Source organism: Sinocyclocheilus anshuiensis, unplaced genomic scaffold (assembly GCF_001515605.1).
Source record: "Sinocyclocheilus anshuiensis isolate Anshui unplaced genomic scaffold, SAMN03320099.WGS_v1.1 scaffold1114, whole genome shotgun sequence".
Classification (NCBI taxonomy): Eukaryota; Metazoa; Chordata; class Actinopteri; order Cypriniformes; family Cyprinidae; genus Sinocyclocheilus; species Sinocyclocheilus anshuiensis.
This window is the reverse complement of record NW_015540838.1, coordinates 1,807,047-1,834,082: the sequence shown is the minus strand read 5'-3', so window position 1 is coordinate 1,834,082 and position 27,036 is coordinate 1,807,047. Positions and strand designations below refer to the sequence as shown.

The window sequence follows — 27,036 nt, the reverse complement described above, 5'->3', positions numbered from 1 at the left end:
CAAATGGGAATTCATGACTTTAATGCATCTGTAATAGCTCTCACCTTCTGAATGGCCCCTTTGAAGCCACCTTTAATCGCAGCAGCTCTGGCTACTTTGCGGAAATCTGGGGCTCCGCCCACAAAGAGCGACTCCTTCAGATTAAGATCCGTGTGCTGATTCTGGAGAGTACAAAAATGAGTGTGAGAAACCACATGAACTGTTCCTCGTCCTCTATTCACTCTTCAAACTTAATAAAAGTCACATCCTTTAATGCAAATAAAATGGCTATAAATTTGTATGGGTCATCTAGTAGAGCAACTGCAGTAAAATCAGTAGAAGAGTGGATGTTTACTGTACATCAGCAGGCTTATTGATTCAACTTTTACACCTAATCCTTATCCACATCAGTGTAAGTGTTGCATTACAAAACCATAATTGATTTAAGCTCAGTTCCCTGAATGGTAAATGACTCTGAATCTAACAAATTAGACAGGAGGAAAAGAGGTAGAAAAAAAGTGAGAGAGAAAATTGAAGCGATTGAAATGAGGACGACTGATATGGATGGTTTTTTAATGAAAGAGAGTAATGGATGCCTGATTGTTCCTTGGACCTTTAAAATCTTGAGTTGTAAACTCTAATTGGTGTATAGCTTACAATGCAGATGATCATGAAATGAGCGTTTCTTCAACCTGTGTGAAAATCGCTTTAGTTACAGTGGGATTTTTCTGCATGAGGCTCTACTTGAAAAGAATTAAAAATCTTTATTTTATGTAGGCCAATAATTGCCTTGGGGGAAAGGCAAGTTAACTGCCAGGGAAAAAAAGATGGGACATCAACAGCAATGCCAATTTCTGACGTGTGGTCCAGCTCTCATTCCAGAGATATAAAAAGAAGAATAGCTAAGTACGGATACAGGCGAAGGCTTGAAAAGCTCTGGCTACGGACCTGGAGGCCAGTCCAAGCATGCGGTTGGGCCAAGACAGAATAGCCAGGAATGTTTTTACCCAGCTGCTGTTTCATGTGGTCAGAGACGTGTGCAATGAGAAGTCTTGACACAAAGCTGCAATGCACCGACAGCCACAGGCTGGGAGAGACATTTTCACTCTCTCGTTCTCTGCCAACACGAGCTGACTGAGATTGAGCAGGTGAAGTGAATAGCTAACTGTCAGTGTTATTTAGATAGTTTCCCCAAGGGCCCTAGAAGCATCATGCCCACTCAAACTGGCACGTGCCCCCTCCGATTTCAAAGCCAAGAATTTGTATGCAATTTCCAAGAAAAATGAGTATCTTCGATAAGTTGCACGACTGTTGTAGGCAACAAAAAAAAAATAAAAAAATAAAATAAAAATCATTGGTAGAAACGCGGACAGTTCAACTGAGCTGCACCTTGTGCAGATCATTTGCTTTAAACTGAAAATGATATTATTTTTAAAATGTCAAAGTTGATCACAATGTAAATCATCACTAGCTGTCGGGTTCAGAAGTTTTCCTTGCAATAAATAAATAAATAAAAACCCAATAGTATTATACATTAATAAAAAATATAAAAATGTTAGTGACAGTAAAGACATTTATAATGTTACAAAACACACACACATATATATATATATATATATATGAAAAAAGATATATAATAAAATATTCAAATAGTAATAGAATAGAGTTATTTTAAATTATAATAATATTTTACAACATTACTGTTTTTACTGCATTTTTTGATCAAATAAATGCATTGGTGAAAACATAAGAGACTTATCCCAAAAGTTTAAAAAGTTTTGGGTTCAAAAGTTACACATCTGAACATCTGAAATCCCTCGGATTCTAAAAAGAAACTCTACCACTAGACTATCATGTCTCGCACTTATTTATAGAATGTCTTTCTCTTTGGCCATGTCTTATGTTGTCTAGGGCAGGAAGTGAGCCAAGACTGTCATTGGTACCACCTCAAACAAACAAACAACAAAAAAAAAAAGTAAGACACCCTTGAAGGGTCCAAAACAAATGTGGCAAAAGAACAACTCCTAGCTCTGTACCACGCGCTCTTCCTCTCACATCTCTTTCTTCTCGTGATAACACTCCCTTTCTCTCCCACGCCAGCAGCATTGCTTTCGCAGTCTACATCCACAGTGAGGCGGTTTAATGGCCCTCCCACGCGAGACTAATGAAGACATTTCATTGTTGTTGGAAGGGTGATGAAACAATGGTGGTCAAATGATAACTCTCTCCTTCGTCGCCCCCATACCAGCTGGTCTGAGGTGAAAGCCAAATCTCTCTCTGCCTCGCTCCTTTCAGCATATGGAATGGTTTGAAGAGAAGAAGAAAAAAACCCTCCCCTTCGTTTCGTTTGATCCTCTACCATATCTTGACTAATGAACAATGAAGCTGAAATGGGCAGCTGCTTTTGGTGGGAATGAGGATGTTGATTCGAGAAAGCGATTTCAGACTTCAGTCATTACCTTGCGTGATTTCTTATATCCAGACAGCACACAAAAAGAGCACAGGGGAAGGAAGAAAAAAAATGTTACCAGTGTAGAAAACACAGAGGATGTCAGTACACACAGAACAGAACCCATGCAGTAAACTGTAAGCTTGAGGAATAAAATATTCACAGGCGTAGCTCAAGCAAGACACTTAGCATGCAGGTCGCAAGCAAATAAATATATGTGTGTACAGTGCCTCAGAAACAAATGTTCAGAGTAAATCAGAAATGGCATTAAAGTTGCGCTATGTTTTACACTACTGCACCCGCATTATTTATATTTGCTTTATGATATGGAAGTGTAGTCAGAGTCTGTTCAGTGGAACAGCTGAGGCCATCAAAGCATTTCTCTCGGGGTTTCGCTGCAGACGGCCCCTTTGGAACAAGACCCTTCTGGTTTCTTCACAGTTTTTCCTCTCTCATCCTCTCACTCTCTCGCTTTAATAAGATTTGCCTGCCTCTACTGCTGAAATGAAACACAATTATCATACGTAGGAAGGTTTAATGATGAAAAAAGGCACACTTAAGTGCCTACGCGTAAGACTACATCAAGCTAATCACAAATTACACTATTTAGAATAACTGGAGGATGAGAGAGTTTCGAGATTATTACACGGCCTCGATTTGTGTATGAGAGCGGTCCGATTGTTCTGCTGTCGTACTACGGGTTTGACACAAGCTCAGGCAGAGGCTGCTGGGATTGATCTGAGTGGGTGTGAATCCATAGCACAACAGACAGAGTCATTTCCACATGGCAATTAAAAAATTGCACAGACAAAAGACCACAAGTACGAGGCATAAAAGTTCGAAAGCTTCCCACACATGCACCCCCAGACCCTGCGTAAAAAGCAGCAAACTAAACTTTAAAGAATGCAAACAAAGCATGACTTTCTGGTCAATCATGGTAATATCATGGTTTCTTTGAAATCTACCATAATGATACCATAGTATTATCTGAAATGTCAATATCATGGCATGTGAATATGGTAATCATTCAATACCATGTTGTATAGTGGGGTCTAAAGCTTTTTTTTTTTTTGAAAATGCTTGTATATCTTAATTTAATACTTTTTTTTTTTATCACAGCTGACACTGTCAACCAAACAATTTGAGTAAAAAAAATGTTAGAATAACGTCAAAATGTCAAATTTTAGAATAACTCTCTCTTTTGCTTTAATGACAGCAGCACTGGAGCTGTATGAACTCCACAAGTTTGTGTAAAAACTGATGAGCAAGTTCTTCATGATGATTCAAAGAGAATCTTGAGCTTCAGCGGAAGAACATCTGACTGTCTGGACAGAGTCACATTATCAGTGTCACATATTATTTGATTAGTGACATTGAAATAGTGCTCAATCTGAAATATTTCTTTATTTTCAGTCAAAATTTCCAAAATCCCCAAAAACTATTTGTGCTTTTGGACTCCACTGTATATCAAAGTACCACCGCAGTACTTTTGGGCAAGGTTAGTTAGCTAGTTTGACTTGTTCTTGTAAAGAAGTGTGATGTTTGTGGCCTTTATAGGGCAGCATAAGCATAAGAGGGTTCTCATACCGGTGCCTCTCCTCTGACGGGGTCTTTGCCGTTAATGCTGATCTCTCCTTTTCTGCTGGCCCTCTCCAGATTCACTGTGTTCCATTCGTTCAGCTTGATTTTTTCTTTACTCCTGTTGCGCACACACGCAAAAAGATGGGAAAAATGTTTATTTGCCCCTCTTAATAGCAATATGAGAATAAACCCAAAAGCTAGTTAGATAATTGAAAGAGTAACTGAACACAACACAGCGGAGTTATTTGAATTGAACTGCATTTGAATATAACTATAGAGAGTGCTGTTTACCTAATGACAGCTGGCCCTTTGCCTAGATCATATCGAAACTCTAGGATACCATCATTCAAGGAGAGAGAGATGAAATCTCCTTTGCCGTCTGTCTTTTGACCGTTGTAGAAGATCATGCCTTTGGAGTCATTGGCCAACAGAACCACAGTCATGCTGAACTTTTGCCTATGAACAAATAAGTATAGTTCAATTAGATACATAAAAGCGGTTTTCTTCCTTGATACAGGCAAAAGTAATGTGAGAAACAATGTTTGCATTTAGCTAGCAAATATGCATCAAAATTTGTGGAAACAGATGGACTAATTACTGAGTTAACAGCTCAAACAACTGAACATAATTTTTCAATCCAACATGTCCGAAATCTAAATGAATTTGAAATTACTTGAAACGTGAAATAATCTGAGTGAGATGAAGCCTAATTAAACAAGTGGTGTTTACCAAGTATTTTTTGAATAATGGTCTGAGAAAAAGGCATCATTAATAAGATATTTGGTCCGAAAAGAAGGTTATATATTTAGTAACTGTTAAAAATATTAACAACAATACAGAAAAACGTTAGCAGTAACCAATACACAAAAATGTTTATTTATTGTATGATTATCATCATCATTATTATTGTATTATTAATATACAACACAATACTGTATTATTAATATACAAGGCACTTTCATATCAAATATAATTATTCTTCTTAATAAAAACATTGAATTTAACTAACATGAATGAGCTAAATAAAACAAATGCAGAGAGAGGACTTAGAGGTCTCATTTCAGAAGACCACTACTAATATAACACGACTATGTGCATCATTATAATAAATGCAAAAAACAATAGCCAATATGTAATGTAATACCTCAGATCCTGGCCGTAGAGATGAAGGCCCTTGAGCTCCAGGAAAGAGTCTCCAGTAAAGTAAGGAATGAAAGCGCCTCCCTTGTCTGACACTGGAAAATATGAAAAAAAGTCTATTAGATAACAATGTGTTTGAGATGTTCCTCCAGTTATGAGACCAGACAGTGACACTGTATATAGCTTACACGATCACACATACACTCACACCCATCAGCACATAGCACTGCCACTCAGCCCAGCATGCGCCCTGTAGTAATTACACAGGATGAGCGCATGCTCAGTCTGGGATGGTAGACTGAGATTAAAAAGCTAATTAGCTATTGTTTAACACAGCGGCAGCTTCGCTATTGTACAAGAAGACACAACACTTGCAGACACCACAAGGAAGTGAGAAGTCAAAATGGAAAGTGACAAAGGAGAGGCCTCTATTTCTGCACTGCAGAAATAGCAGCTTAGGAATTGGCAACATTCAATAGCACAGGACAGGCCTGTTGTTTGGTAAATTACTGACAACTGAACAATCTTTCTTTTACATAGTTATTTTGAAATATTCCATTAAACTACAACATTTTTATATAAAACATTCCACTTTCACAAAACTAGTAGAAAAGAAAGTATGAAGTATGACCCTTTTGTAAAGCACAAACATATTGTAAATTAGCTTTAGAATTATGTATTGCTTAGCAAACTAGCATTTTTTTCTTACTGAATATATTATTATTATTATATATATATATATATATATATATATATATAGACTATAAAAATCTTAATTTCCAAATGGAAGCTAATGGATAAATCATGTACCTGTATTACTTTTTATTTATTCTTTAATTATTCTTTAGGCCAGCAGTGCTTCAGTGACAATTGTAACTCCTAAGAGTCAAGTGTTTCCTGACTAGACCGTTATGTCACGTAAATTTCCTTCTTTCAGCATGCTGCATGTATTTTACCTTCTAACCTCGCCCAGAAGGGAGCGCTCTCCTGTTACTGACTTACTGTCATTTCTGAAAAGCCAAACAGTGCTGGACAGTCTGTTATCCGAGAGAGCCACTCTCCCTGGACACTTTGCCCGACTGACTCCCCATTAATCATGATGTGCAGCTGACTGATAGAATTACTCATCTCATTGATTCAAGCGATAAAAAAAAACACACTCCGTCTGATGGATGAGCTCAACTCATTGATTCTGGTTCACCTCAATTTATTTTAATCACTCGCTAATGGAGACTTTCTTAGACGAAGAGGTGACTCTCTGGCCCCCCTCATTTGATAGTTCTGGGTTGAACAGGTGCTTGAATGTGTGTGCAATGACATAGGCCTACTGCAAGCCTGGGGTACCTTGTGAATGATGAAACTGGCCCGCCCACTATTAGTGATATCATATTGTTAATAAAAATACTGAAATAGTATCGCTGATACAGACAGGCAGCAATGATAATCATGAAAATTAAGTTTTTTAAGTTTTTAACAGTCAGTAAAGACTTGATGGTGATGTAAATGAGTTGGAAGCTCTACAATGTGTGATAATCGGGTTCCAAAAGTAAAAGTTCATTTCATTTTCTCCATAGGGAATTTTAACAGTAACTTCTAAACCTTTAAAGTAGGCCCGCCCGGTCCCACAGAAATATATCTTATCTGGTCCCGCTCCCGCCCGCGACATTCATGTTTTGTCCCGCTCCCGCCCGCATTAAAAGTAATCTATATAGATTTTTTTCAGTACATCGTAGAAATTTACATGAAATGGTTCTGTAACATCTCCTAAGCTCCACAACATCCCAGCATAAACACTCCCGATAAAATATTTGTTATTTAGGCTAAGCATGGACATTCACAAACCACTGTTATTTTTAACAGAAAAGCAAGCATGGGCTGCTGCGGGCATGGTTTGGCATGGCAGAATGCGAGCAGCGCGCTTCCTTTATTATCACTAAAAGCTGACATCTCAGTTAATCGCGATAAACGCTCCCGATAAAATATTTGTTATTTAGGCTAAGCATGGACATTCACAAACCACTGTTATTTTTAACAGAAAAGCAAGCATGGGCTGCTGCGGGCATGGTTTGGCATGGCAGAATGCGAGCAGCGCGCTTCCTTTATTATCACTAAAAGCTGACATCTCAGTTAATCGCGATCTCATAAAGCTCTGTTATAACACAATAAATATATGACCAATGAATCTTTCACAGTGTCTACACTTCTTGTGTTAAAATAAAAGGATTCGTGATCACGCAATTTCAGCACTGTGGTGAGTAGATTCTAACTTAATCACCTCTGATTGGCCATTGCGTTCCAGAAATCAACAGCTGAGTCTGTGATTGGCTACATTGCGCAACCCTTTAAACACGTGTTATAAATAGAAACCTATTATATACCTAGCTTGCGCATGTCAATCATTTTAATGTTAATATTAGTTGTTCTTTTTGCTTTTGTGCAACAGATAAATAACAATGTATATGTTCTAGACACTTTATGTTTAGATAATTTCTATTTTGCGGGAGTCCCGCAAATCATTTTATTCTCCCGCATCCCGCACACACACGAGTCTCCTCCCGCCCACACTCGCACTCGCCCATCAAGAGTTGTCCCGCGCCGCACCCTGTTGCGTTGGGTCCCGCGGGAGTGCAGGTCTCTACTTTAAAGTCAACCCTACTGTGAGCCACAAGGTTGGTTATCAACTGTATATGCTTTTGCTGAATAAGCCCACATTATTTAAATTTATTTTGTAAACAATCGTGTTTAACAGCGGGAATCCTCATGAGAAACTACATTACTTAAGATTCTGCAAGAAATCTCCACCAATCATTCTTTCCCTCCTTCAAATCAAAGTTTGTAATGTTGTGATTCACTTTGAAGCTGTTTGATTTGGTTGATGGCTTATAACTCTTTAATGAAGAATTTTTTTAAATCCCTATGGAAAAAATGAATGGGAAAAATATTTCCAAAACCAATTCTGCTGAAAAAAGTGGGTAGGCACTATTGCACTGGCTAATTTAACCTACATTTAAAGGGGTTCATGGCCAAGTGTATAGGGCCGGACCCCCCCCTACATCATGTGGGGTGTCTAATATGCCTGCGCACATGTGTGTTCCTAAACCTTTCATTTGGTTTCCCCTTTTCTAATGCTTGCGGTCTAAAACATCTGTAGGAATTTTAATGAGGTGAGAGAGAGAAGTGCAACAGAGTGAGAGTGCTAATGAAAGCTTCGAAATGGCAGCAGAACGAAGCATCTCTTCCCTGGTTTGGGTCCAGCTCCCATAGGAGAGAAATCCCCCCCCCACCATATGCTTGATCTTCCAGTTCAGGATGGCAACTCAGACATAGTGTGAAAGGGAAAATAATTTCAAATCACCTCCCAGATGCTGACTCTCCATTATACTGGTAAAACCTATTTTACAGTATGGTACCCACTGGAGAATCTCACTTTGACCACCCCACCATAACCTCAGCCCCTTTTTTTCCTTGATAATTCTACAGCAAATATCCAAGTCAGACCAATCGATCCTGACAAAAACCAATACTGAAATTACAACTGAGGAGTAGCAGTTATTTCAGTCCTTAGGGGAGTCGATATGCTCATTTACTGTATTTTTACTATGATGTAGTACTGTACCTTTTTCACAGTGCTTGCCTTCACGTCCCATTGGACATTCACATTTGTATCCTCCCTCCGGAAGGACCTGGCACCGCGATGATGGGTGACATTTATTGGGGTCGCAAGGGTTGTGGGCGTCAGCGCAGGTTGGACCTGTTAACAGAAATTGATATTTTTGTGGCTTAAAAAAAGATGATAACTTGGGGAGCAATCAAACAACTTCCTGTCAATCCTCATACAAACTGGCTAGCTAAGTCACAGATTCACAGTCACAGTGTAAGGAGGAGGAGATGGACCACTGGCAGTGAAATGAATCAGAGAAATTAACATGGCAGCCATCAGAGCCAATCACCTTTTTGATTGAGTTTGTTTAATAGCCATTAGCTGAAAGATACCAAGAAAAATACAGTTTTTCAGCATGATTCGAGCTAAAGAAGTTAAATTGATGATACCAGTGTTGTCAGATTTTATTGCCAATATGAAATGTTATTAAAACATGACTTTGCCAAACAGTTTGAGATTCAGCTGCCTAGAAATGTTACAAAGATGGACTCTGAGTCAGCTGACTTGAATTTCCACCTAAATACACGCAGAGGGATACTCGCTGGCACGCGAGCAATAGGGAAAACTGCATACTGACGTACATTTTGAGGTAATAACGTCTCATAGTCACACAGCCTTTTAGGAGCTATAAATACTATTAAAGTGTGAGAATGACTTGCGCTAGTCTACGGATCCGTGCGCGACCGCTGCACATAGTAGGCACTTCAGATCAAAGCCTCAGCGGTCTAACAGCGCTTGTCAATGTCAAAATGACTGAGATAGCCAATCAAATCAAAGTAGGCGGGGTTTACTGTTCACAGAAGCAGAGCGCGAAGCGTCAGTTCAACATTAAAGAGAGCAAGGTACAGTCAGCTGCAAATAATTTAATATTAGTCAACTTTTAACGATACGTTTTACGATAGAAATGTTAAATGACCGACAGCTATATCCAGTGACGCAAACCACTCGAATTTTTTTCTCAAATATGGCCATTTTGAGAGAGAGAGAGAGCGAGAGAGAGGTGTAAATTGCCTGCGTTTGTGTCTCTCTCTACAAACAATGAAGCTGTTTAGTTACTTAAAAAACAGCGATTTTACCACCCTCGTTGCTGAGAAATATAATGTAGCGATTCAGTATCGATTAATAAATGTCGCGTGGCAGTGCTGACAAGTTTATGAGCTTCTGAATGTTACTTTTTGCACAGCGCGATCTCAGATCTCTAAGCGAGTGGTGTGTGTGCGCAGAAAGGAAAAATTGAAATCGCATCATATGACCCCTTTAAAGCAGCGCATTAATATAGAATGGTGATTAAACTGAATGGTTTTAATGCACTGGCCTTGTCACACACACACACACACACACACACACACACACATACAGTGGTGTTCAGTACGGTCACACTGTATAGGCTATCTGTTATTCAAGAAACTTGAAAAGTTTAAAAAACTATTTATGAAAAAATCTTCAGAAACTATTTGCATGAAAATCAGAAAGGCCTATTGTTTTTTATCGTATCATTTAAAAATGTTTATGTTTGTTTATACAGAATGCATTAAAAAAGGGGGGGGGGGGTATTGGCACAGTGGTTAACCAGAAAAATTTTAAATGGCACGTCATGCCAAAAAGGTTGCCGATCCCTGCAGTAGAAGAACAATTTTGGGCTCCCCAAAGAACCTTTCAGTGCACAGTTCTTAACCATTTTTTCTAAGTGTGAAGAATGTTTTTAATAAGAACCTTTTTTTTCCACTGTAAAGAACCTTTTGTGCAATGGAAAGGTTCCATTTATGTTAAAGATTAGGTCACTTCCAGAATAAGGCGTGCATTTGTGGTTAAAAAGTCTATACTTTAGGTAAGACCCCTATTCCTAGGCTGGGATTGTGTAGAGCCCTTTAAAGCTGCATTGAAACTGCAATTTGGACCTTCAGCCCATTGGCCAACATTTAAGTGGACAGAAAGACGTGAACATCTTGGATAACATGGGGGTAAGTAAATTATCAGGAAATTTTTATTCTGTAAGTGAATGAACTAATCCTTTAAAGGTTCTTCATGGAACCACAGATTCTAATAAAGCTTTATTTTTAAGAGTGTAGAGGTTTTCAAATAGAATTCTCTTTTAAATTATTACAAATTTAGATTAAGCCATAGTGCTGCATGTTGTGCTTGTGTGCCTTCCTGGTTTGAGAGACTGAAACTCCATCAGGTCAGCGCTTCTAGCCTCATCAGAACACTCCCATCATCACAAAGAACATAGTAGGAGATCACGCCACGGGCGGCAACTGCTGCTTGCTGTAATGAAAGCCCCCACCGTGTTCTGAGACGCTCTGCTAGGTGTCTCTCTCTTTTGCTCTCAAACTATAAGGCTGCTCTATCATGGAGACAGTGCGCCAACCCTCCAACTTACAATCCTGCTCTTTAAACATTAAAGGTTATCCCACATATTTATCCCTCTAGCCAGTTTCTTTGTGTACACTTCTACTTCAAAGGGTATTCATTTTCCTACACACCTCATTGCAGCCATTCTGCAGCACTGAAATAAAGTGGAAGATATTGAACTGTATTATTATAAAGGTTGTTCAATAAAGGCTTGTGAGCAGAACAACAGAGCAATTTACTCTGGGCAATATTTCAAATGTCTGGAGCAACACTGCAAGAAGGAGAGAGAAAAAAAGCTTCTTCGAAGTGAACAAAGAGAACACTGTAACTTCTTTGTGGATGACTCCTACCATTCCTTATGCTGTGAGAAAGCAAAGATGGACATACAGGAGAAAGCCAGAAACAGTAATTACAGGGCCAAGCACACCAGTGGAATATATATTACCGTTCACAAGTTTGAAGCTGGTAAGGTTTCTTGATGTTTTGAAAGAAGATTCCTTTTATGCACACCAAGGCTGCATTTATTTGTTCAAAAATAAAATAAAAGCTGTAATGTTGTAAAATATTGTTATTTAAAATATTTTTAGTAACTTTATAAATTTCTGCCTTTATTAAAAAAAAAAATAATAATAATAACTTTTTCCCACTAAGACCCAAGATCCAAGTTTCTGTTTGGCAGCATCACCATCAAATTTGTTGGCGTTTTACAGTCAAGTGGTTTTGAATTTCCAAAATCCATGTTTGTGAGTCTTGGTCTAAACATGACCTGAGCCAATTTTGTTGAATATTGGAAAAACTTCATGTGGCATAAAAAATAATCACATATAATTATTTCACAAAATAATCATAACATTGGCATTAGGTACTAAGAATAAATTGGCACTAGAAATATTGAGACCTGCCCTAATGGGTGTGCCAAATGCTTTGCTTAAATAAAATAAATCCCATTTAATTTTTTGCATTATGAAATTATTTTCAAGAAAACACATTTCTCTCCCAAAGGCTCATTAGAATAATGCAAAAAATATATTTTATATTATTGTATATTTATTTATATCATTTTTTTTTTTTTACAAATATTTAATGTATATGTAATAAGTTATGGTATTTCTATGTTTTATTTTATTTAAACATACATTTATTCAAAAATAAAATAAATAAATAAATAAACATAGAAACAAGAGAAACCCTGCGTGTCCATGAGAGACTCGATCAGATTAATTTAGAAGTTTGGTGCTTCAAAAGTGGCTGTGACTGAGCTGAATAATGTTTGATGTTGTTTTATACAATCAGATTTTTTAATTTATTGAACTGTGAGAAATATAGCTTGTGTCTGTTGTTCTGAAAACAATGACGGGTTTCCTACTCACTTTCTATCCATGGTGTGTACAGTATATTCAGGACAGGTGAAGATTTTTGTATTCGCTCCATGTTTGTCCTTGCTGCCTTCATATTATTGGGTAAACACTCATCTTTCTTACATACCCATAAGGCTAAAAACTGATTAGACAAGCATCCTCTGCCCTGCTGAATCTTTCATCAATAGAGTCAAGTCCAGATATTCAGAACTTCAACAGAAAGTGACTGCAGAACCTTTTATAATTCAATAGTGTATAGTTAAAGGTTGTCATTTCTGCACCACTTTTGGCACCAAATAGAACAGCAATCTGTTTTTTGAGACAACATTAGCGTAACCAATTAAAGTATTATAGAAATATGTTTAAGTGAAAAGGTGTACTTACCAGAGAAACCATTGACACATTTGCAGTGGAACATCTCGGCTTCTTTGACCTGACAGGAGGCTCCGTTCTTGCAAGGGTTCGGCAGGCATGGATTGTTGCCACACTCGCCCACGCCTGAGCCGTATAGAATGCTGTCGCCATTCTCTTGCAGGTTATAGACAAAGTTGTTGACGTCCAGCATGCGGATGCAGCCTACCAGGCCTGTTGAAACTGACGTCCTCTCCTTTACACTGCAAGAACAAGTGAGGTCTTGTCAGTTCTTCCTTCCTTTATGCTCATCTTAATTCTTAAATGACACGGAAAATGTAACAACAGCATGAAATTATTAAATAAAAAAAACAAAGACGTCTTCTTCTCATTTGAGAAAAGACACTCTTTGCCTGACTGAGAACAGATGGAAAAACATTCAATTAGACCCACAAGAACTCAAGTGGTGTTTCACAACATCTTTGATTAATGCTAATTTGATTTGGCCATTTCTGCTCAATCTTATTAAGTCATATTAGCTGTTCTGGCAGGTTTCTGCAAACATGCGCAGACAATCTTAGACAGTCAGTGGTTTAGGTTATTATTCTCCATATTGTTTCATTATGGCTTCTAACAAGACTAAAGAGGCTCTTGTTAGTGTTATTTGGAGGCGTTCTGGAGCTTCTATTACTCTGGTATCATGTCTTCAAGCACTCCTCCGATGAAAAGGTCTGTGTCCAGGTTGAGTCCATCTGTTCCTGGGGGACTCTGTCCTTCAACGCTCGGCTCATTGTCCACGCTCAGCATGGCATTACGCCTGTTACGCACTACTACGAGCTGATGCCAGCGACCCGGTCTTACCAGGACCTTACTGATCACTGAAGCCGTCCCAGAACCAGTGTTAAACCTTCACAGAGAAAAATCACAAATTAAAATAGTTAATGGATCTGTAATGGTCATGAAAATCACTCTGAATAAGAACTGATTTCCATCCCTACAGTATGTAACAAATGTGTTTTTTTTTTCCATTGGTTACTTACCTGAGCTCCACATGTCCTTCAACCAGTGCCAGAGACAAGAAGTCCTTTTTGCCTTTTTGGCCATTGTACAGCAATATCCCTGTCATTTCCGAAGCCCTGAACTCCATGGCAATGCGCACAGTGTGGTAGGCCCTCATGGTTCGGAAAGCCAGGTAAGACTTACCACCAAAGGATGGGATGAAGTACTTTATAACTGAGTAGGACAGAAGGTAGAAGACAGATAAAGCAGGTCATCAGAGACTCTCAACTTGGCCTTCAATTCCTTAACAGTCTGCTTTCTACTGATAAAGTGACAAACAAAACTGTGCTCAAGCGTGTCTCCGTCAGATAACACAGATACCCCTGTCAATACTACAGTAATGTGCCATTCAGTTTGTGTTTGTTATATTCCCTAGTGTGAAAAAACATAAGACCTGCAAAGATGAGTACCATAGTTCTCTCTGTACTTTTCTCCGTTAGACATTTACATTCCAGACAGAGAATCCCCATGTTCAGAAATGTATCAACACCTCTCTCTCTTTCTCTCTCAGCTGTCTCTCACCCTTTTCTCGGGAGAATGCAAGGCTGATGAAGCTTTCTCTCTTCATCACGCTTTAATGACCTGATTGATCAGAGGTAGTGTTTGAGGGCTGCTTACAAGCCTTTAATTAGTGGCTTTTTTCACCTCACAGCGGTTTGATACTAACTAAAGTTCATCGATGTAATTAGTGTCCATTATAACCTGACACAGCTGCAAAAGGGACAATACAAACAGAGACAATGAATTGAGCTAAAATTTCTTCAGGGTAACAGCAGGGCTACAAAATTAAATTAAATCCTTATTGAATACTTTTTTTTTTTTTTCAAAGGATTCAAATATGCCAGAATATTAATAATAAATAATAAGTTATAAATAATGCATATTTAATTGCAATCATTTATTAATAATAATTAATATTCAAACATATCTGAAATATTCAAGTGTACTTCTATTGTGGTTTTTATTTCTCACCAAGAGAAAGATCAAGAGAAATAGGAAACAATACTTTGCTTGAAGAAAATGATTATATAATAAAATGAAATGCTAGGTTCTTTCTGCATTATGACTGCATTATAATAAAACACAAATCCTTCCCAAAGTCACATTAGCATAATGCAAAAAAGCATATATTTATTTTATTTAAATATATAATATATATTATAAATTCTATTAAATTACTGATATATTAAAATGTTTAAAATTGCAAACTATTTATGGTAGTGTTTGTTGTACCACCTTTTATGTTGATTAAAAAAACATCAACAAAAATCACCACTAAGAACAATTATAATTACCAGAAATATCCCTCAAAATTAAATTGTCCAGACACATTGCAGTAATGAGATGATGTATAAGAAAAAATTGCACAGGAAAAATGTGTTTCATTTTCATGAAAATAACATCATAATGCAACAAATAAATCTTAAATGGTCCTAAAACTTTTTGGTTTTTGTTTTATTATGGAAAGATATTTTTTTCTGTTGATTATGTGTTCATAAAAATTTGACCTGGTTATGATTTTATGAGATTCACCCTTTCAATCAGTTGTTTCCGCAATGTACAGATTTTTTTCTAGTTTTTGTAGTTCTCCTCACCTTTCTCGCACACGGCTCCTCCTCTTCCTGCAGGACAGATGCAGGTGAAGTCATTACCCTCCTCCTCGCAGGTTCCACCGTGACGGCAGGGCTGCGAGTCGCACAGCCTGTTGGCGTGGACCATCAATCTGTTCTTGAGCGAGACTGTGGTCGTGGGGGTCTGGGATGGAGTGGTGGTGGCTGGTGAGGCTGTGGTGGTCCTGCGGCTGGTGAAGGGTCGTCTGGTGGTGGTCGGGCGGAGCGTGGTAAATGCAGAAGTGGGAGACAGCATTGTGGTGGTGGGAGTTGTGACTGATGCCACGGTGGTTGTCGTGGTCGTGAAGAAAGGAACAGCTGAAAGACCTAAAAAATGGAGAGAAAGAAAAAATAGGTCAACAGGCCTTAGTCAGGGTAGACATATTTAATTCTTGACAAATGAATCCGAGGCTGAGACATACAGTCTCACGTTCAATAAGCTGGATCTTTTTGAGTTATGCGAGTCCTGCGGGCACTCATGGCTATCAAATGCCAGCTTGAAGAGCAATCACATTCAACAAAAGGCAGCAAGAGAAAAAGAAAAAAGACGGAAAAGCAATTTCAAGCAGGTTACCATAGGTGGTGATGCGGATGTTGTCTTCCTCAGGTTTCTTCACAACGATACCTGTGTCTTTAGATGCCTTGAGCTGTTTGAGAAGAGCTCCCTCAATATCCTCCACACTGAACCTTGTGTCTGTAGCATGAGAACACAACATTAAACAGAGCCAGAGGTGAACCACAGTAGAGTATGAAGAACCGGCACTAACCAGCCCCACCACCCTTGCACTTGACATAACATACTGCAAATATATACAGAAAAGCCTGCGTGTAATAGGCCCTTGGGAGAAGCTGTTCTTGAACCGCCATGCATTTCAGGGACGTTGAGATGAAACACTCTAATAACGCTTCCACAGATGGCCCTGTTACTGGCCACCACAGACCGCCTTTATGACAGGCACTTGTGCTAGAATTGTGCTCTTGTGCCGCTGAAGGGGATCAATAAAAAGAGAATAGTGAAGGAGATTTTTATCAGCTAGTGTGATGCTCAGGGTTTTAAAAGCATGAGAAGCGATGGAGACTTGAAATAAAGGAGCTTTTTCAGAACCCCTCGCTGATAAATTACCTCACTAAAAAGGCCAGGCTCTCTGACCGCTCCGGCAGACAGAAAAGACGAGAGCTGTATCTTCAGGGATTATTTTACTTAACTTGTACGCCTCATTCTGCTGTGTTGAATTATTATTTTCTTCAAACATACAAGGGAGTTTTTATGTGCTTTTTATTTCTTGCCGCGGGCATGTTTCTAAAAGAGCGCAGACTGGGGGAATTTCGATGTGGGAGGAGGGTATAAGTCGGATGGTGTGCTTTGTGTACTAGAGCCGCTTTAGAAATAAATTAGAAGCAGCTTGAAAAAAGAAAGTAAATAAAAACAGGATAACGAAAAACAGAACGACTGGAGGAGACAGATAATAAAGAACATCGAGGGGCAAATTCACTAAACAGTGCTGTATTTTAGTGCAAAAAGTCTTCACTAAGCACAATCAATGCAGTTGAATCCAGATAAATGCACTAAAATATTTCAATTAAGTTACAATTATTCTTGTCAGTGCAACACACCTCATTGTCTATGCAAATTAGGCTAATTTTATTTAAAAAAATATATATTTTATTAAACATTGCACTATTACCGTCCATGGAAAGTTGGTGGTACACTTAATTTTATTTAAGAGATGTTTGTTGTCATGGCAACTGTTATTAATCAGTGGTCATCAAATGATGGAGAAAAGCATTATAACTGGGCATACGTCCAGATGTGCATTGTAGTCAAGTGCACTTTCAGCATTTTAAAGAGCCTGCATTGAGTAGCGATGCTGTATTATTCTGGCATAGCATGCTAGACAGGCTCAGTTTCAAGTCTGCTAGTGTTACTGGTCCAACTCAGTCTGCGGGATTTGAACCAATCAGCATGGGAGGTGGGTGTGCTAACACCCACACTCAAGACAGCAGTCCACTGCCCTAGTCACTAATGCGCCTCTTGAGGCCAGGGGAGTGAGGTTTCTGTACACCTCCTAATAGCTGTCCTCTGTAACACTCACCCGCCTAAACCTCACTACCATCCGGGTCACGGCACCAATGTAACTGGTCCTATGCGCAATGCTCGGAGTGGGATTCAAACCAAGGTCAACCGGCATGGGAGGCAGGCATGTTTACAAGGATGTTAAAGACCACAACCCCTACTCATTTGTGTGCCACTTAAGGCCTGGAGAGTGAGGTTTACCTGCACAGCTCCCACTAGTTGGCCATTGTTACACTCAACCCCCAGAACTTCCCATCTGGGTCACGGTAAAAAATGTAACTGGTCCTACTCACAATGCTCCAAGCAGGATTCGAATTAGCATGAAGTAGGCACCTCTTCACAGCCACTATCTGGCCTCCATCACACAAGATCGCTAAAAATTTCCACATTGTGCTCAGTGCTAATTTTGTGGGGGAGATTGAGCCGTTAGATCAGGAGTGCCAAACTCAATTGCTGGAAGGCTACAGTCCTGCAGATTTTAGCTTCAATCCTAATTAAACGCACCTGATCCAGCTAATAAAGTCCTTCAGGACTATTTGAAAACTACAGGTATGTGTGTTGGAGCAGGTTTGGAACTAAACTCTCTAAGACTGCGGCCCTCAAGTAGATAAATTTGGCACCCCTGCATTAGATTATTTGGTAATAGTGAGTTGCTGACTGAAATGATGCAAACAGCATGTGTACATAAAACATTATCATTGGGCACAATTCATTCTTAGTGATCACTGAGAGACCTTTTTGAGTAAACAATCTTTAAGAAAACCTTCGGTGAAACTTTACCTGGGTCAAAGTGAGCCTCAATAAAGGCTATTATGGAGTTGCTGGGGGCCAGATTCTTCACACGGATACTCTGGAAGTCTTTCTGGACATCTGACTTGTGGAACAATTCATTCAGCTGGAGAAAATAAAATCAGAAAGAAAGTAAGACAGAGAAAAACAAAGAAGTAAATGCCCCAAGTACAGTGTGTGAACTGGTAATAAGCTCGATATGCTGATCTAGTTCTTGTTAACACTGCATTCCTCCACAGGATGAGAAAGTGTGTCAGTGGAAAAACTCTACTGAACCCCATCGGGTCTCGGTGCACAAATTGACATTTAACTACAGCGCAGAAGTAATTACGTGAACACGTTTCGAAGTCAGCGGTAAATGTCAGATTACAACACTGCCTGTTAAGAATTGGTTCAGTTTCTACCTTGGTACATGTAGGGGAGTTCTGTCACCGATTTGGTCTAATGTAACAGGAGCTTAGTTGCTGCTGGTTCCCATTTCCAGCAGCACCATTTCACCAAAACCAAATTCATTTCAGTGCACCTAATTGGTCAAAACTAGAGCAAACGAGAAGTTTCCAATTAGGATGCACTCAATCGACTCACAAACCGCTTTGTGAGTTGTTCAAGTGCTTTCTGACGTGTGTGCACATTCTGTTAGAGTGCCTCAGCAGGAGGTCCATCGAGTACCCCATTCAAGTCACCCAAGGGCCTTGTGTTTTCCTTCTTCACTCTTTTCATTCACAGCTGCACTTGAATTTGGAAAAGCGCACAGTTGTCGCAGACATAATGGCTTTTGCCTCTAGGCTGACCCTGTGTGAGTTCATTGTACTTTTGGATCCATGCTGGGCAAGAAATGAAAGGAGACGCGCCCTCCCTTCCTTCAGGCCTCACTGGAGAGACCCCCAACAAAACCAGGCTGCCCAGCATAGCCAGATGGAAATGCTGACCCAGAAACTGGCCTTAATCTTCAGAAGCTGCTTACACAGAGTCTAGCAAACAGGGTTGAAATTAAGTGAAGGGAAAGACAGGGTGGCTATTTAGAGGCATGAAGGGGAGGGGGTGCTCTGTTAAACCTGGGGGCATCATGAACATCATGAAGCGGGATTAAGACATGCTCAAGGCAAGTGAAACCATTTCAGTTGCTGGCTCTTTACTGACTATGGCCCCATTTGAGATTTGGACCTCACCGAGTGAGAGAGTGAAGTATGGGGGATTAGCTTTCTGTGTCAGGTAGAGCGCTCCTAGAGAAAGGCTGATTACATCCTCGCTTAGTCTCGGTCATAGCATTAGCTAACATTAGAGTGATAAGTGGAACTCATTATCGCACTGCACTTCATTCCCAGACACGCCCCAAAATGGGTTAATAAGCCAAGAACAAATCACCAGCTTCTTCAGCAGATTCCGGCAGGTAGTTTGCAGTGTCAGCTGAAGAATGCAAGAAAAACTCAGTGAAGGAAGCTAGGCTATCAGTATGTCAAAAGTATCGGTGCATTGAGGCCAAAATACCAGCCAGTGTTGCTACCGTTAACTAAAACTATTATTAATCGCTTTTTGTAATTAAAACTAAACTAAACCATCATCTACAGAAACTAATAAAATCAACAAAATTTTATTAAAATAAAATCTAAACTAATAAAATTGACAAAAGCACATAAAATTAAAATGAAAACTGAAAATCTAAAAATAAAACATAATTCAAAATATTAGTAAAGATAATAGTATAATAAATAATATATGTCTATCTATCTTGTTTGTAATTGTTCACTATCACTATTATTATCTTACTGTGTTTTTTGGTTCTATTTATTTGTTTTGTTCCCATGTACCTGCTTTTTTGTCTTTGCAATGTACCTTAAATTTTTTGGGAATAAATAATTAAAAAAATTATAACCGAATGAGAGAAAAACCAGGAAAAACCCTCACTGAATTTAATTGTTAAAATTTGCAATGTTTAATTGATTGAGAAATACTTGAAAGCTACATGCCATTGTTTTAATTAAATTTATTTATATTTAACTGTCACAGTGAAATTTAAAGAGCATATTAGTTTTATGCTAATGCACTGCCTTTCCAGAGACTGACAGATCACCAGACACATGTTTTTTCAAAAGTCACATTCAACCTATTTCGCTGGATAATTCCAGCATTCCGCATTAATTTCCATGGGGCCAACCTCAAGAGAAAAGAGACTGGATGGAGAAGTAAAAGGTAGATACAACAAGAAAAGAATCTGTGATAAACAAGAAGCTAATCTTCAATCAGGTTTCAGTAATTCTGCTACTTTTTGGAACAGCTACAGTGTTTTGAAACAGCTGAGATACTGCCACATGACTGAAAAATTAAGCATCACTAAAGCGGCATAATGTAGTTTTGATAGTTTTTTTTTTTATAAAATGAAACTGTAACCGAAACCTGAACCTGAACTTCTTTTCAAAGCTGAACTGAAAGTGAACTCAAGTATAAGTTTGAGCTGCATAACTCACAGCGCTTTCGATGCTCCGGGCCGTTTCACCAAACAACTCGGACTTGGGGTCCTCCATCTCAGGCGTGTAGAAGACCTCCTGACCCTCTACCTTATCCAGGTGCAGTAAGCCGCTGAAACGCATGGTGGCTGTGGGCAAGGCAGGGAAGCATACAGTATATGGTTATATAAAAGACACTTAGATGAAACGCACAGTGCCAGTCCACTCTCAGCTACACACACTTGTGGTTGGTGCAATGCCAGTCTGTTAGTTAGTGATGGAGCTTCTGTGAGGTTAGTCGTGGGGTTCACCGAGTGGGGAAAGAGAGATTAATTTGCAGTGGAGGTGGAGGTATAGGGAAGTATGTGAGAATATGGATAAAGGTCTGGAAGGAAGGATGGACTGGAGTTTACCAGACCGAGAATCTTCCCAAAAGCTGGCATGGAGGACTGAGTGGAAAGAGAACGGTTAGACAGTGACACTGACATACATTGCACAATATATCACAGATAATAGGTAAAAGATACTTTCATACTTCCCGACTAGGGTCGGGGTCATCATTAAACATTCCTTTAAGGTTATTGCTGACCTTTCTCATTGACACTAATAAGTGGAAAGAGTGAGAGGATCAGAGGCCTGTTTTTACATGACTGAGAGAAATAAATAATGAATAAACGACTGAAGGAGAGCGGGGAGTGGGCCTGATGCTGGGTTCTGTGCAGCATGTAATCAGCTGAACAAATTGCCCAAATCAATCAAGCTGGCCAGGCTCCAGCTTGGCTGGGACCGGGATAAGCACTTGTATGATTATCGTGAAAGATAGCCGTAATTGTCTTCTAATCCCAGGAACAGGTGAGTGACAGAAGCTGGTTAAAACTGCATGATAAGGGTCTTATGCACAGACACACATCACCTCGTATCTGATGGGACTTTCAAAAAGGAGCAAATGGGGGAGATTTGAATGTGAAGAGAGATGGAGGGAAACAGCGATCAGATTCTAAATCGGAAACATCTGAGGACAGGAATTTCCCATAGAGCGCAAAGACATGTGGAGAAATCAGGCTTTAGATGTGGACTCAAATTAGAGTCCCAAATTCTCCGTCACAATACATCTATGGTCCATCATTTCTAGCGTGTACTCATTAAAACTGTCCTTATCTTTGGTTACAAAGAGTCCAGATGGCTTTCTGTTGTACAATGAGCTACAAAATTTTAATTTACACTAGATATGTAAATTCATTCTTAACTAACATTTTAACTTTTAAGCAGTGGGGTGGGGTAGAGGCATCTAAGACTCTAGTTTAAATCATAGGCTTAGAATTGGTCCATAGAGGACAACAGAGGATAATAAATACCAATTATAACAGTAGCATGATTCTAGCAGTAAAAGAATTGTAAGACTTTTATTCTTTAAATACTTTTTTTCAGGGTCCAAAATGAATTTTTGGTCAAGTAAATTGAGAAAATTCAGACATTAATATTTCTCACTTGGCATGACAATGTATTTTGTAGTATATTTAAGAATATGGTACATATAAAAATACATACATGCATAGAAATACAGTATATATATATATATATATATATATAATCACAGATTATAATCTGAGCACTGGAATACCGGATTGATTTATTTCAACCTGACCTCATCAATTATAACTTGGTTAAACAGGTTTTCAATAGGGAAGCTTATTTCCCCTCATAACATTGGGAAGCAAACATATCTAACATCGCATTCAGGCAGCAGGGGAAAACTGCACTGTTTGCTGTTTTCAGCCTTTCAGTAAAACAGTTTGATACGAGGGGAAGTTCTCCTTAGTGCTTGAGAGACATGGGGAGAGCTCGAGCTGACAGCAGAGACTGAACGCAGTGGACATTAGGGCCCTCGCTCCCGGCCGCTGTGACACATCGCCAATAAACAGTGGGGAGTTACGAGACCCGCCTGACGGATATGAGAAGAGACGTGAGCACTTGACCTAGTGTTCCCATACAAAGAGCACAAAACATCTGACTGCCACTTCCTGTCTGTCCTGTATTGATTAGTCTCCATTGTGTGCAATTTCTGCTCTTATAAAACAGATGGGGCTGGTGCGAGAAAAAGGTTCGTGTGTGTATGGAACCTGCTCCCCTGCATCTGGAATACTCAGGGTCCAAAATTAACTGTTTATACACACTACCATTCAAAAGTTATTTGTTAGTAAGATTTTTTTCTTTTTGAAAGAAATTAATACTAACTATTGACTCAGGACAAAATAAATGCATCAAGTGACAGTAAAGAAGTTCTTAATGTTACAAAAGAAATAAATGCTGTTCTTTTTAACTTAATATTCAAATTATTCTGGAAACAAAAAACTGTATCATGGTTTCCACAAAAATATTAAGCAGCACTACTGTTTTCAACATTAATAATAAGAAGAAATGTTTCTTGAGCACCAAATCAGCATATTAGAATGATTTCTGAAGGATCATGTGACACTGAAGACTTGAGTAACGGCTGCTGAAAATTCAGCTTTGCCATCACAGGAACAAAGTACATTTTAAAATATGTTTAAATTACACCTATGTATACTGTTGTAGGGTATCAGACCGAATCAGACAATCTAAGATAGTGATCAGCCGTAAAACAGTGATTCTGTCCAAATTCCCTTTAAAATCTTTAATGATTCCCTTTGAGCTAAATTGACCTGTTTCCCTTACACTGTATATATACAAACAATTCAATTACATTTCAACAATGTATCATATCAGTTAAGTCACCAGCCAACTAGTGAGTAACAGGCAATTTTTACAAGCATTTGGTGCATGACAAGTGCTAATTTTGGACCCTGGGCACACAAAATCTACATCCATATGGCATGTCTAAGATAATACATACTCATAGACAGTAGTTTCCCCTGTCATTAACAACTCTGACCACCTCCTCCTCACCATCCTCTCAGTCTTCCAGGATAAAAAGAATACTCGCTGTTGGCGGCTTAGTCATAAAGCTGGTCACAGTTAATAAACGAACATGTGCTGTTATCTAAGTGACACTTAGCTAAGAGTGATTGGCAGGAACTTACAGGGGCAGTTTGTACCCTCAGAGCTGATGGCGGCCGTCTTCCCATCGGGACAGCAGCCGAAAGGTGTGTTGTCACAGGATGACCTTTCTTCAGCTGTGGGAAGAGTAGTAGTAGCTACTGTTGTACCTGAAGAGAGAGATGAAGATGTCACACAAGCAGGATTTCTAGAATTTGATGCTTCAGGCAACAACTAGTTTAAACTGATATCTCTATGTTTGTATAATTTGCAAAAACAATTAACATGTCAAGTTGTGGAGAAGGACAATTATGGTGTAAATAATTACAGAGGCAGACGGCTCTATGGTTGACTCTTTGATTTGCAGTAAACAATCTGCGAGTAGTTGCGAAATGACTTTTACATCTTTCTTGATGTATTCCTACTTTTTAAACTCACATTTAGTCAAACCCTAACAATAACTTGTTAAAACTGTATTAGCTACAGAGCCAGCCTCACACCTACAGGTATGCATACAGAAGATTAGCACTGTGGGTTGGAGCAAAATATCTCCTGCTTGCCAAACAAGCCATAAAGCTGTCAGATGTTCAAGGGCTCTGTGAGTATGAGAGAGGCAGCATGTGAAAATAGTGAGTGGTGGAAAATGACTTTTGGTGTAGAGCTGGAAAGATCCCCTGCTTCCAAAAAAAGCCATAAAGCTGTCAGATGTTCAAGGGCTCTGTGAGTATGAGAGAGGCAGCATGTGAAAATAGTGAGTGGTGGAAAATGACTTTTGGTGTAGAGCTGGAAAGCATCCCTGGACATCTTTTCATCGCATTTGTGGGCAAATTTATGAGCCGCTACCCCCAGGGTGCACGCTGGTCGCCACACTGCTTCAGCCTTACAGGCTATTGGTTCATTGAGAGGCAGAAAGTCATCAGAAAGTCCCAAGAGATGCCTCCCACTCCGATGTCAGACATACTTCATGTGTCCTGTGTCAAAGAGCGCTCCAGTCCAACAGTGAAAAGAGAATAAATCTGAGGCCTTGCTGGTCTCTCTTATACCAGTTCAGGCAGTTAAACAGTAAAGCTAGCATTAGCTGAATAAATATAGCTGGTCTACTTTATGTATTGTGGTGGTGAAGGACACAAAACAAGTAAAGGGATTGAGGGATTTGTCACTTGTATGTCAACCAAGAGGCTATCATTTTAGAGGCGGCTGTAGTGGAGAACAAAATTTGAGTTTTTTTGGCTATTAGAGTCCATGGGCCAGATTTACTAACAGCTTGCGCCAGCGCAAACCATCTTTTGGCGTTAAAATAGTACTGTCAGGATTTACTAAAGACTCGCAGTCAAGAATTAGTGCTGAAAAGGCATAGTCACAGTTATTATTGCACCTGACCTTATTGAATATGCATTTGTAGGAGTTTCCCTTTCAGATGCAAAATTTATGGGAGGAGAGTATTAAAATGAATCACGCAATGGGATTTACTAACGTTTGCGCTCGTCAAATTACTGGTATTTGCGCCATTATTTAACGCTCCAAAAAGCATGTCTTAAAGCAGACGCTAATTTGCGTTGCTCTTGGTAGATTGTGTTGGTCATTATGGAAATGATCTGGCTCCATCTGTGTTCTTTAATTTGCGCATTGTCAGTAAATCACCTGCAGAAATTTCCACTCCCATTTGCACTTTTTTGGAATTGCGCTCTCATGCCAATTTGCCCTGTTTAGTAAATCTGGCCCCATGTCTGTTAGTTTTCTGTGCTAGTGTGCAGAAGGTTGACAAAATGAATAGATCCACATTTTAAAAAATCTGTAAAAATGGGCTAAACATGATAAATTTTTAGAATTAATTTTAGAATTACAGCTTCTCCTATTTCTAGCTACTTGCTATTGCTTGTTGGAGGCAGGTAATGCAACTAAGGATTATTTGAGTCTGTTAACGTCATGCTTTATTTTCTTTAATAAACAATTTAATATACTTGTAAATTGTAGGTAGCAGCTGGAAATTATTCATTTTGAAAGTGTCTTTTTTGCTTTCTTCCATGGTATGAGCTGTCAAGTTAACTAGCTGTGGTTCTCAACTGGTCTGGCAACAATAAACCAATAATGTAACCAATTATATAATCAAAAATAGTTAGAATATAAACAGGATATAACAGAAATGTAATGGAAATAGATTTCAATTTTATATACTTATAAAATTAATCAAAAAATAATGTAATAAAACAAATACAAAATAAGTCATATATTTGTTTGGCTGCCTAAGTACAATCGGAGTGAAACCATTTGAGAACCACTAAACTTAAAGCTAAAAATTAAGAGCCCTTCTAAATGTCCCACCCCAAATTCTTACTTCAATAGAAATATGTCAACATAGGAAAGAAAACTGTTAATTCATTTCATGAGGTCTATGTCTTGAGCTCAGTTCCTGATAAACAGACTGTACAGGAACAGCTCAGAGGAGAGAAAGGAACAGTGGTTGCATCGACTTAACCTGAAATGTCATTTTGAAGAGGCTTGCTCATAAGGTTAGGCCACGTTAAAAACTGAAGCTAGTCATTTTGGTGAATTATTCACCAAAGTGATTCCAAATGAAACCGCTCACTTAGCGGTTGGATGTCAGGTGTCAAAACCTCTCAAATAATAATGGGCGCTGAGATAATTGGCAGTGTTAAATTGATATGCCATTACAACTCGAGTCAAGGTCATCTCACACGTAAGGTCAATACATACAAGGGAGAATTTCATCATCTCTTGTCATTTGTTCTTCACAATTATGCCTAAACCCCTTATGACTGAAAGATTATGGTGAATGCATTACCAAGTGGCTCTTCTCCGCTCTCCTCCATTCCGCTCACCATCTCTTCGTCCCCACTGGGCTCTCCACTGCCCGATTCATCAAAGTCAGGGCTGGAGTCCAGGGGTGGGGATGAGGTGCGGGGTGGTTTGTTGAGTGTGGTGGGGCGGTGGGTGGTGAAAGAGCTGGAGTACTTTCCTGCCTCGACCACCTTCGGAGGAGGCAGTGCCTCCACCAAGAAGCTGTCCAGTTCCTTGGGAATGCTTGAAGTAGTGGTGGTGGTGGTGTGGCCATGACGCTGTTTGGTGATCTTGACGTGAGCGGTGGGAGGGGGGGTGCGGTGGGTGTTTGGGAAGGGGGTGGGTTTGGCCGTCAGCTCAATGGATTCTGGG

The 27,036-nt window shown here is 39.2% G+C and overlaps 1 protein-coding gene across 5 annotated transcripts in view; it reads right to left on the bottom strand.

Moving 5' to 3' along the window:
- Positions 1–27,036, bottom strand: part of agrn (agrin) — a 302,644-nt gene that overhangs the window by 10,443 nt on the left and 265,165 nt on the right. For 2 of the 5 annotated variants that reach the window (XM_016484758.1, XM_016484759.1), the window contains exons 18-32: positions 26,669–27,031; positions 23,910–24,035; positions 20,869–20,996; positions 18,395–18,509; positions 16,115–16,234; positions 15,526–15,867; positions 13,912–14,104; positions 13,563–13,778; positions 12,905–13,134; positions 8,766–8,900; positions 5,154–5,244; positions 4,301–4,465; positions 4,016–4,127; positions 2,439–2,450; positions 45–161 (exon numbers count right to left, since the gene is read on the bottom strand). In XM_016484758.1, the coding sequence (XP_016340244.1) occupies positions 45–161; positions 2,439–2,450; positions 4,016–4,127; positions 4,301–4,465; positions 5,154–5,244; positions 8,766–8,900; positions 12,905–13,134; positions 13,563–13,778; positions 13,912–14,104; positions 15,526–15,867; positions 16,115–16,234; positions 18,395–18,509; positions 20,869–20,996; positions 23,910–24,035; positions 26,669–27,031 (2,465 nt within the window). The remainder of the gene's footprint in view (positions 1–44; positions 162–2,438; positions 2,451–4,015; positions 4,128–4,300; positions 4,466–5,153; positions 5,245–8,765; positions 8,901–12,904; positions 13,135–13,562; positions 13,779–13,911; positions 14,105–15,525; positions 15,868–16,114; positions 16,235–18,394; positions 18,510–20,868; positions 20,997–23,909; positions 24,036–26,668; positions 27,032–27,036) is intronic. The other 3 variants (XM_016484760.1, XM_016484761.1, XM_016484763.1) reach the window with 2 other exon arrangements.